General features: G+C 42.8%; 1 protein-coding gene across 1 annotated transcript in view; it reads left to right on the top strand.

The window, feature by feature from the left end:
- The first annotated feature begins 1,207 nt into the window (after positions 1-1,207).
- Positions 1,208-12,442, top strand: part of CTDP1 (CTD phosphatase subunit 1) — a 96,990-nt gene continuing 85,755 nt past the window's right edge. Inside the window, exon 1 of the mRNA XM_079302955.1 lies at positions 1,208-1,655. Coding sequence (XP_079159081.1) covers positions 1,345-1,655 — 311 coding nt within the window. The 5' untranslated portion in view covers positions 1,208-1,344. The remainder of the gene's footprint in view (positions 1,656-12,442) is intronic.

Below are 12,442 nucleotides of genomic sequence, written 5' to 3'. Positions count from 1 at the left end.
GTTCAAGTATGAGAAAGTCTGGAGTCATCAGCTCCTTCGGTGTCTCTGGATTGTCCAGGTCCCCTGGCTGGGCCACAGGTCCCCAGGCTCTTTGTTATGCAAAGGGTTGGCAGGTCATGGCCTCTCACCTTGGGCTCAGGCTCCTCCACACCTCCACCTGCAGCTCACACTGCACCTGCATACTGAGCCATGGGCACTGAATGTATTTTTCAACAACCCTATTAAAGTCCTACCTACTAGCAAGACAGTCACTCTCTGGAAAAGACTTCTTGTGGAAGCCCCTTGAATCTGCTGCTCTGAGCTCTTAGGTCAAGACAATAATTCAGGGAACATCAATGAGACAAAAGGATTTTGTGCACTTGCTACACAAGCACTAGAGATGCTGAGGTAGTTGAGCATTCCCATGGAAGCACAGGGTTGATAATTTAGAGATGTTTTTGTTATTGCTGCACAGGACTTGCACAAAGCCAAGGCCTTTTCTGCTTTCATACTGCCACACTGGCAAGGATGTGGAGATGCTTGGGAGGAGACACAGGGCCAGGACAGGTGACCCCAACTGACCAGAGGGATATTCCAGACCTCATGACATCATGGTCACTAAAGTGGAGGGAGGAAGGGGGAGACATTTGGAGTGATGGTGTTTGCATTCCCAACTTGCTCCATGTGATGGGGCCCTGCTCTCCAGATATGGCAGAACACCTGCCTGCCCATGGGAAGCAGTGAATAAATTCCTTGTTTTGCTTTGCTTGTGTGCATGGCTTCTGCTTTTCCTATTTAACTGTCTTCACTCCAACCCACGAGTTTTCCAGCTTTTACCCTTCTAAGTGGCTGCGTAGGGCTTGGCTGCTGGCTGGGGCTGAACCAAGACAGGTGGATATTAGGAACAGGCTCTTCACCCAGAGGGTGGCTGAGCACTGAAGAGGCTCTCCAGGAGAGTGGTCACAGCACCAAGCCTGACAGAGCTCGGTTAGGGCTCGGACAAGGCTCTCAGCACATGCTGCGACCCTGGGGGTGCTCTGTGCAGGGCCTGCACTCGGACGCGGCGAACCCCGCGGCTCCGAGCTCGGGGTATCTCCAATTCCGGCTCTGTGACACCACCCGCGCCGGCGGGCGGGGCCGCGGGGGCTGCCGGGAGCTGTAGTACCTCCCCGCGCCGCCCGGCGGGCCGCGCCGCCCGCGCCTGTGCCTTTAAGCGCGGCCGGACGCGCGGTGCGGCGCCTGCGCGGAGCCGCCGTGACCCCGCCGCCGTCGGCGCCACCGGTGACTATCGGCGCGCCGCGAACCCCTCGGCGGCGGCAGCAGCGCCAGCTCCGGCCCCACCGCCGGGCATCCCCGGCCGGGACGATGGACGAGCGGCCGGAGCGGGGCGGCGGGCCCGGCGCGGAGGGCCCGGCGCCGGTGGCGGAGATCCGCGCTCCCGGCCCGCGGCCGCTGCGTCTGCTGGAGTGGAAGGTGTCGGTGGGGGCGGCGGTGCAGATCGGGTCGGTGCTGGCGCTCTGCGCGCCGCTGCCGCCGCCGCCCGCCCCGCCGCCGCCCGCCGCCAGCGGCGCCTCCGCCCGGCCGCAGCGCGGCGGCGCCGAGCGCAGGCTGCGCGCGGAGCGGCCCGGCGTGGTGCGCGAGCTGTGCGCGCGGCCCGGCCAGGTCATCGCGCCCGGGTGAGTGCGAGTGCGGGTGCGGGCGGGCGGCGGGGGGCCCGGCCCGGCTCACAAAGGCCCTTCCTCCGCAGCGCTGCGCACGGAGCTGCCGTGCGCGGAGGAGGAGGAAGCGGCCGGGGAGGTGCCGAGGGATCACGCTCCGCTGCCGTGTTTCGGAGCGGAGCCCCTCGCTGTGAGCTCTGTCTCACAGAGGGAGGTGTGCAGCCCTCCTGCTGCCTCGGGCTTCTTTTAGCATTGCTCTTACTGGAAACGCTGCTTGGAACTGGCAAAATCACAGAATGAGTTAGGGACCGCTGTGGGTCATCTGGTCCAGCCTCGCTGCCCATGCAGGGTCGTCCCATTGCATATTGCATCCAGCTGGTTCTGGGATATCTGCAGTGAAGGAGGCTCTTCCAGTGCACAAAACACAGCTTGTTCCCCGCGTTCAGGTAGAACTTTCTGTGCATCAGTTTCTGCCTGCTGCCTCTTCTCCTAACATACTCTTTTCAGTTTGGTGGTTAGGTAGGTACAAAACTTAGGGAGCAAACAGATCATTTTGTGCTCAATAGAAGGAATTTTAATGGGAAGCAACAGTGCAGCAAGCCATTTTTAAATTACTAAGTCCCTTACAGTTAATATTAGCAGCCTAAATGTTTTTAACACTGTAGATGTTTTAATGTAAGAGGCTTCACAGATATAACCAAGGTGTTATAATTTTACATTTCAGAAGAGCAAGGGACTAAAAAATACTTTTTAGAGTTTAGTAATGGGTTTGTCTTAATAAGGCTGAATGTTTCTTGACTTCTAAGTTCTTAATTGATTGATAGATAGTGAGCTGCTCAGATTTCTAGGTTAAATTGGGCAAATAGCCTGCTACCCTGTACTTTAAGCAGATTTATTCTTTCTCAACAGGAAAGTAGTTAAACAATCTACTTCCTCTGTTTTATGGCAGCAAGCTATTTTCTTTGATTGCAGTTCTCTTGATTTTTAGGTGGGAGCAGCCAGGCCTAAACTTTCTTGATTGAAATATACTTGTTTATGCAGAACATCTGTGTACAGGGGTGCTCTCAAAGGTTCAAGGAAAAAAACCCATTCTGATGTGTTTTTAAATCAGTCATATAATGTGCTGCTGAGGAGCAGCAAGCTGTGTGTTTCTTGCTATAGAGATATCTCTGGGATAAGACAGTGGCTTTTCCTACATCAGCACCCTGCTATTGCATCTGGTGCAGCATGGGCAATCTTTAATACCTGATGTAGAACAAAGGTACTGTAAATGCTGGGTCAGACTAAAAAAGATCTTAAAAAACCAGAAGTTTTAAAAGCACCATATGCATGATCAAATCCATGTTTCTAGCACTGAATAGAAAGGGAGAGAACTGTATCTGGTCTTTTCATGTGTTAGCTAAGCACTTAGAAGGACAGCCAGACTAAAAATATTCTATTTGAAAAATGTAATCAGTTTAAAGTAGTCTGGGTCTGCTGCTGATGTAGCAGCACTTTAGTTTTGGCTTTTCTCAGTGTTAACTTTATGGACTGGAATGCACCAGTTTTTATACAGTGTTCTTGGATTGGATAGTCATGAGTCGCTTGATTGTAATTAGCAAGTCCTTGCTTTGAGGCAATTAGAAAAAAATTGGTGTTCTTTATTACCATTTTTCTTAGCTTATGGAATATTTCTGTCTTACTGACTCAAAGATTGTATTTGATATTGGCCATTGCTAGGCATTACTTCTGGAATTCTGACTTTTCAGTCAGGTTTCTCTGTTGCATGTTGCAGTGGTGTTTACTGGGTGAGTGCAAACTAAAAGCTCAAGTAAGAGGTAGAGTGAGCATGACCTAAGGGTAGTAGAATTGGTCAACAATTGAAGACAACTGCATTTCTTTGGTCACTTAAATGGGGTTTTTTTTTTTTGGCAAGCATTTAATCTCTTGCCTGTGGCTTCCCATTTTGTGGAATTGAAATAATAACATTACACCAACTGTAAACAATATTTCAACGTGTGTTAAAATATTGCATTGTTAAAACACAGGTGTGAATAAAGTAAATAACATAGCTCAAATTTATTCGTCATCTGCAGAATTTACATTTTTTGTAATCCAAACTTTCCAGAATGGTAGGTGCCATGCATGCTGCCTTCAGAAAAATTAACTTGGCTGATTTGGCACTGAATTCTCTATAAAGCAGAGATGTTTGCGAGTATTTGTCAGACTCTGAAATACTGTAGAAGTGCTGTTTCTATTCAAAATATTTCTCCTTTTCATTAGAACATGCAATGATAAGGTGATTTTTATTTGAGGATAAACAGTACAAGTGGCTCAATTTTCTTCTATGTCAGTTAGGTCATAATATTTCTGGAAATAAAGATTTTGTTTAGCAAGTCTTCCAATTAAGAAGATGCATTTCTAACTTTTGACTTTCTTTCACATTAAGCGTGAGATGAAATCTTTTGCTGCGTGAAAGAAATTTTGCACATTTATAGCACTTATTTTTTTTTTTGTAGTATTATTGCCTACTTTTTAACATTGACAAGGTGCAAACTTTCCCCAGGGGAGAGCCCAAGGCAGGAAGGCAGTAGGTAGCTTTTGCTTATTCTTGCAGAGGTAGGCTTGGGTCACATGTCAGACTGGAACTTGAGAGAAAGGTGTCTAACCTTTTAGGACTGTAAATAACAGGGAGTACAGGAAGCACTTAATGAAAGGCCTTTGATGTTAATGAAGCATAATTTTGATGTGTAGCAGGAGCAGCAAATAAAATGCCAAAAATCCTGTGCTGCTCTGTGTATTATTAGTGCCAGTTACCCATCAAAGTTAATAATTCTGAAGGTGCTACAGGTGTGGCAGGATTCTGGATTGGGTCAGTATTAATGCTTTATGTAACATGAGTGTTTCTAATATAAAATGATTGCTCTACTGATGGGACAGGCTATTTCAAGGGTCTTGTTTGGCTCACATTAGAAGAGTTTTCTGAAATATTTCATTGCCTGTATACTTAACCTGGGTATCTTTGTGTCTTATCACATACCTTTAATAGCAAAAAAATCGCATTCTTATACAGAGTGTATTTGCATTGTAATAAATATCTTGTTTAAACTGTCTGGATCCTAATGAAGCAAAACTTGTCATTTTTTTGGAGAAGATGGCAGGAAAGAGCTGGGGATTTGTTCTCTAAAGCTAGAGATTTTTGATGCTGATATGAGGGTTGGCTGGAAGGGATGCTCAGCTTGAGTGCCCTCAGCTTGCATTGAGTAGGATATTGGAAATAATACAGTTGAAGATGGCTTGGTTTCTCATCTTTTTCTCGTTCTGTCCTTCCTGTCCAATCTCCTGTAAAATAGTCCATAGTAATCAATTCCCTCATTTTGTTCAGTTGGTTCAACAGAAGTGTGGTGTAGGAAAAGGGCTAGTAATTTATCCTTTCATCAGTAGCCCATAGATAGGTCAGATCAAAGTGATTGTGTACATGCCAGTAGAGTCATCAAAGGTATAAATGACATGTCAACACTTGAGAATAACATTTTTGAGGTTGTGTATGTTCCATTTGGCACATTGTATCATAGTCTTTAGTAACAGTCTTATCTTTACAAGGTTTCTCTCCCAAACCAGGGAATTTCCTGTTTTCTTAGTTTGTACTATGAGTTGCTCATCTTACTTGAGCTCAAGGACTTTTTGCTGTGTGTGAGTGTATGGGCCAGCAAATAGAATGAGGTATAGCTCATTGTACTGCTTTATGCATCCCTTTGTAGAACTACAAGCAGGCTATAGCAGTATTTTAAAAAGTTAGTTTGTAGGTGTCTGTGCTGGAAATACATTTCTTTAGGGTATTTTTGAGTGTTACTTAAATACTAGATTTGCTTAGAAAATCAGTCTATTTCAAAGGCAAATGTGCATGTTGTTTCTTCTTGGCAACTGCCACTTGGTTTTCTGTAATTGTTCTCTTCTGAAGAGAAAACTTACAAAAATTCTCACCAAGGGATGCAATGAGACCTTTAATTCTTCAGTTGTGCTACACATAGACAGTTGTCCTGGGAGGGATTGGAAAAGTTTGGGGAAGGGAGAGAGCAACGAGACTTTAGCTTGAATTGTTCTGGAAGTTTGTCTTGACCCAAAGCATTTTTTTCTCTTGAGCAATCTCAGAAGTCCAACTTGCATGCCTCCCTGGCCCTTTCTGATTCTGATGACTCTGTGTTTGGTGTTAGCTTAAGGGTTTGCCCTAGCAGGGATCACAGCTGTTTAGATTTTCAAGGTCAGATTTATCTAGTGGAAGACTCCCCTTAGGTAAATGGCTAATGAAAAACATTCAAACTCGCTAAATAAAAGTGAATATGGAGCAATGGTACTGCAAATTCTCAAACATCAACAAGAGTATATAAATACATTTTCAGATGGGACATACTAGCCTCAAGGTTCAGTAAAGAGCTGCCAGCCTTTTAATTTTCAGACCTCTTCTAGAAAATGATAATAGACAATTCATTGTAAGTTGTCACTTATAAAATGTTCATATGGATGTCTATTTTATATAGTTGTTGGCTTAAGTTCTGAGTTTTCTGTTCTGCTTGGGTGTGCTTTTCTGTTGTGCCTAGGGTGATGAAGACAAAATAGTCCGATTTCAGCTATGCACTCAAGGACAATTCAAGGACAATTTCTTCAAACTTCAGGCCCTAAGAATAAACAATATGAAAAGAGGAGGGCAGGCCAGCAATCAAACAAGGAGGATGAAGCTTCACAATTTGAGACTATTAATTGAATGGTTGACTCCTGTGTGCAAAAAAATCCGTAAAGATGTGAGATCGTGTGACCAAGCCCTGTTTTGCTTCCAACTTGGAGCCATCCAGGCAGGGGCCACGACTGTGGCACTGATACTGCTAGGGTGTGGCCTTTGAAGGCCTTTCAGTAAATATCCATTTTATCCCCCTTAACTCTGTGTAGCCTCTGTTCCAGCTCCTCTAGGCATCATAGTTAAAAAATTAAAGGTTAACTTAAGGTTTCCTACCTATATAGATAGCTGAACAGTAGTTGCCTTTTGAAGCATATAGGGGAGCATGAAATTACTTCCTGGAGAGTGAGTAATGTATTACACTTTAAGGATCTTGATTATAAGTTTTTCTCTTTTCTTGATTATTGATTATTTTGATCTTGATTATAAGTTTTTCTCTTTTCTCTTTTGCTGAAGTTATACCTACAGAACTAGAAGTAGGGGAAGTATAGAACTGTCACCAACAGGAGAGACTGCTGGCCTTAAAAAGGCTGTGGAAGATGGAAAGGTTCCCCCAGTTTTCTTTAATGCAGTGTTTAAAGAAATGCTTCATTTTTTTAAGGCAAGAGTTGACTATTGCATTAATGTATTTAAAAAAAAAAAAAAAAAAGCTTTTCTACAACTCTTACAAGAAAAAGTGTAGTGTAAAGCAGTGATTTTGACACAGTAGAATTTAATAATGCCTTTTTGTTTACTTTCTAATGCTTCCTAGTTTAAAAATTACATTTAAGACTTAACAGTATTTGAGAAGATGTGAAAGGCAAGTGCTCTTGGTCCAAGCTTAGTGGAGTGAATGCTTTGGATTCTCATTCATGATAGGGCCAGGGGAGTGCAAGTAGCCCTAGCCAAGGAAAGCATTGCTCAGGAAGACAACTTAATTAACTTCACAGCTATTTATCACACTCACCTTTCACAAGATGAGCAGCTTTCTAAGCTGTTTTCCTCTGCTTTCAGAGTGTGTTGAGCTTCTGGGCACGCATGATGCTGTTGCTGTCGTATGGTTGTTGTGAAATGTGGAGCTGTTGCTCCTTGTTTGAACACTGTTGTGTAACTTGGAACAGTTTGGTTCATAATTGCTCTTAAGAGTGTTAAGAGTTGTTAATTTTTCACATGTAAGTGTGTTCATTTGGTTTAGCAGCAAGTCCCAGAGGACAGCACGCAGGATGTAGTGTCCAGATAAGTTTGCCACAGTGTCTATAAAGGGAAAGGAATGGAGGAAGCTGTTAGACTGGAGGATTGTGCATCCTGCAGTAAGCCTCTTCCCATTATAGTTGTTGTTTGGAGGTGACAGACAAAGGGACTGTGATTGCCTAAGTGCGTGGTTTTAGTGGGAAAGGTGATAAAATGTTTGGGCAAAGTGTAATATTCTGTTAATAGGTGCAGCTTTCCAAGGCAGAGGGGGAGAGATCAGTGTCCTCTCAGATTTCTTTGCACAGGAAGAAGTAAAGCCTATGTTGATAGCTTTGATGTCAGCTCTGTGTGTGTTGAAGCTGTCTCTCTCTCTCTCAATCACCCTTCTCTGCTTTGGTGACCAGGCTGTTTTGGTGTTCATCTCTTGCTGTTGCCTTAGATGTGAGCCTACAGGTGCACGAGGCAAACCAGATTTGTTCTGGTAATTACAGGTGCTCTTGATTGTGGGTAGGAGAAATGCAGTGGTAAGTTGGTCTGAGATAAGGGGAGATTATGTGCCTTTCTGAGGGAGAGGTGTATGCCTAAAAAACCAAAAAATTAATCAGCGGTGGGATTAGTCCAAAACTATTGTCTGGATTTGCAGCAGTTCATCTGCGAGTACCATTCTTTAGTAAATGATATGAAAATTCAAGTGTGGTTTTGAGAAAACTTCAAGTTTAAGTTAATTATTGTTCTGTCAATTACAAGGCTGTATAGTCACTACTCAGTCACTTCAAATTTTTGAATAAGTGCCACTTAGATTGCCAGGGTTCATTGCATAGATTTGCATTGATCCTGCTCTCAGAGGGATGTTCCTTAACTCTCAGGTGGAGTTTTGCAGCAAGTGTTTGAGAGCTGCTGCATGACAGCTAACACTGCAGTCAGACTGAAGTTGCAATAGAAAAGCAAATGCATAAAAGTTATGTCAGCAGCTGACTACAGTAAGGGGGGGAGTGGGCTGCAGAACTGTTTATTGCTTAAATGAATTAGTGAGATATGACAGCCTGTTTTCTTCTGTGATTATTAGAAGTACTTACTGCTAAAGAATCAAGTTTCAGAGTTACAGGCTTGCATCTTTCCACTTCTGAATTCATTCTGTGTGAACTTCATTGTTTTGAAGAGGTTCAAATGTAATGTAAAATGTTCAAATGTAAAAGCATTGAGAACTGTATTTGTATCTTTTCCTTTTAAAAAATAGTCTTGAATTCTCCTAAATAATAATAGTTCTGGTTTAAAATGCTCTAAATAAAAACATATTGAAAATAATACTTGAAAGATTTACTAGATCTTATGCAAAGGGCACTGCAAGCACTACAAGCCATTTGTTGGGGTTTTTTTTGAATGTTATTATACATTGCTAGCTCTTACCAGTGCCTTTTTGAAATGTACAAGAAACTGTTCATAGATCAGTGCATAGAAGTTGAAAAAGGGGGGTTATCTCCTTGCTTGTAATGCAAGCTCTTCTCCAGAAGTAAATGGAAATACTTAAAGCCTTGCAAATCATGGAAATAAACTTACTTCAAGGTTAAGATGTTTTTTGATTATAAATAAAACCCAGAAACTCCAGGCTTGTGTTTCTCTTGGTATTTATGACCTTAGTCTAAACCTGAATGGGTATTTTGCCTGAAAAGTAGAAGAAAAAAGTTCTTAACACTTTAACTCCTAGTTGTGAATAGTCTGTATTTAACAGAGGAAAAATAATTTCATGACCAGTAATTTTCCCCATTACCTTTGGATAACTGAAATGATGCCTTGAAGTGTGAACTGTGCTTTCTGTGAGCTACTGCTCACGCAGTTGTTACCTAGTTCTCTAGGCTAGGGTACAGGGGTTTTGTTTGGGTTTTGGGGTATTTTAGCAAAAGGCCTGACTTTATTGGGTGAGGAATTTGGAGTTGATGCAGATTTGAAATGCAGCTGTCTTGTTTGGTGTCCTTGAGTGCAAGTCAAGTGGCTGCTGTAGTGGACATTTCCTCCAGCAGCTTGAAGAGGCTGTAGGCCATGTGTTGCCTGTAGCAACAAGGACCACGTGTCCTTGTGAATCCTTAGCATTTTTAATCAATTATTCAAGGACACTCTACTTCCTCACAGATATTAATGAGGATTAAATAAATATATAAATCCAGTTGTGAAATACTCTTACATGGCAAGACTAAGGTGATTCAGGCTTTGAAAATATCCTTGCTATAAAACTGGCGTCCTATGTAACGAGGGCTGTGGTTTGATGTAAATTGATCATAGGGGCCTTTTGTAGGGGTTCTGAATACTGCAGACACACCACAAAATACTGTTCTGGTATAAGCAAACACAAATGTCAGTGTTTCAGAAATCTGACTAAGGAAATTGTAGAATCAGGCTTTAACTTAATTCTAACTTTGTCTGACAACTAAAGGATTTCATGCTTATATTTGTTCTAGATCTTTTGGTTGATTCAGGAATGGTTTGTGTTAATAATCATTGATCAGAAGATGTGTTATTCTGATATTTTTACCCCTTGACAGTTGCCAGTAACACTGCCTTGAGCATTCTGCCAAACTAGGGCAGCAACTTCTGTTCACATGCACACCAGCATCTCCTTTTGTACACTTAGACATCTTCTGATGTGAATTGGAAGGGCATATGGCGTCAGATTGAGGACAGCAGCTTTAAGTGATCACAGTGACAACTTGGTCTGTGTGGTTTCTTGTGGTATATGATATCTTTCTATACCAAACAGATCTGAGGAAACCCAGCAATGGCTTGGCTGCCAGCACTTGCATGCAATACAAGTCAGTGCGAGGCATTAGCTTCATCTTGTAAATTTGCACTATATTGCACTATATTTTCAATGCCAATGCATGGTACCTTGAAGCAGACTTTAAGATAATAAATAAAACTTACGTTTTCATGTCTTGGAGCTGTCCGAGCTAGTCTTTACAGATAGGTAAGCTAAATGGTAACAAAGTGGCCTGGTTACTGTGGAGAGAAAATGTGAGTTGCTCAAACTGTGTCTGTCTTTCCCCAGTCTTAGCTCTGTGAAATATTTGCTGCTTTGTTCATTTGTGCAACGTGGGTACCTTTGTTGGACTGCTCTCACCAGCTACTTAACTCTAAAACCAGTGGAAAACATGGTTAGGATTGGTGAGTTCTACCTTGCAGGGTGATGAAATCATCTTTTCTGAAAGTGCCAGAGGAGGGAGTGGGTTTTCAGAGGAAGCATGAGGGTGGGGAGTAAAGAAAGTAGGCCATTGCCTTTCTTTGGCAGCATGACATTGGAGCTGTTGCCTCTGGAAGTGAAGCCACGCTGGAAAGTCATGGTTAATGTACAGTCAGGTTAGACTCGTTCTGAGTAGCAGAGGGAACCTCTCTGTTCCTGTGTTATGCTGAGTATCCATAAGGTACAGAGTTTTACTAAAGACAGCTACAAAGAGATCTCCTGGCCATTGCACTTGTGTGCTGCAGCTGGCCAGCCTCCCTCCTTTTATTTCTTCACCATTCTGCTGACTTGAAGCAGATACTCTTAAAAGACTTGGTTTAGAAACAGGATGTAAGTGTGGAAGTACTGGGAGAACAGTCATGAGCATCCTGAGGCTGTTGGTAATTGTCTGTTCCTATTCATGATTGTGACCACAAAAAATAAAATTTTACCTTATTGGCACTCCTGATTTCTGTGTTGTTTAGAAGTACATCTGGAAGGAATGTGAGTAAGGGCCCAGAGTGGGTTTCCTTATTTACCTGTCCAAGTTTCATTGTACCAAAGAAACCACGTGGGTAGTTTGTGGTTGTTGCAGTCATTTAGCAACACCCAGGCTGGCTGAATGAATTAACCTCCACCTCCATGGCTGCTCAGAAAAAAAAAAATAATAATTTGCTTGTTACAGCACAGTGGTTCTTACCCTGTTGCTTCACCTGGCTCATCTGCACAGTTGGGACAGTTTGTAAAACTAGAAAAAGATTTCACGTCTTTTGTGGCAGTTTCCTTGGAATGCTGTTGTTGAAATAGCCAATTAGATCTCCTTATCACCTTGTGGATCCTGAAGAAGAGGAAGGTGCTGTTAATGTTGCCAGCAGTGAAGTGTGCTCTTGTTTGGACAGGCCGTGGGGGGGAGTCTGTTTATTCTTTGTAGAAATGGAGTAGGGAAAGGTTCTGTTCTTCTAAGTGGGTTTCACTTACAACCCAGAGAAGAGAACAGGCAGAAACATGAACTTGTGTCTGGTATATGCAGCCATTTGAGACATGCACACTTTGCTTCAGCTCACTTTTGTCTGATAATTGGCTTTGATCTTTGCCATCACGTTTTGAAAATCCCTCACTTCAGCAGTTAAAGGAGAGCTTCCAAGTGTGAAATTTAAAAAAAGTCATTCTATTCTACTTGAGATTTGTGGTTTTTTTTCTTTTTAGTAAGTAAAACATGCTATAATTTAAGTATGCCTAGCATAGCAGAGTTCAGGCTTTCTGAAGCATGAAATGTTGGGCTTTTTGCCTGAGAGAAGTCTGCCTTAGATCCTGACAGTTGTAATTGAAACCTGACCCTTTGGTTGTATGTTGCTCAGAAGTTATCAGGGCTCTGGAGTTCTTCTTCTGTCTGTCCTTTGGGTTAAGCATCACAGAGAACATGACGACAAAGGGCTTTGTATCATGTACTTCTTATATTCTCTCTAGCACATCTAAGTGTGGCCAGGATTTCTGCTTATGTTAAGATTTTGCAGGGGCAAAAATGCTATTTAGTGGTCATGCTTGGTATTGGATGAGGTGCAGAGGTGCTGTTTAGGAATAGTATCAATGAATAATTTAGAGCTCTAATTTTCTTATAAAAAATCTTCTCTTACGTGTCAAATTTTGAATCACATCTCAGCCCAGGAATATGCCAGCATCTCCTGTTGCATACATGGAATATGAGGTTACCTT

The sequence above is a fragment of the Erithacus rubecula genome, assembly GCF_903797595.1.
Source record: "Erithacus rubecula genome assembly, chromosome: 3".
Classification (NCBI taxonomy): Eukaryota; Metazoa; Chordata; class Aves; order Passeriformes; family Muscicapidae; genus Erithacus; species Erithacus rubecula.
This window is presented reverse-complemented; position numbering and strand designations above follow the sequence as displayed.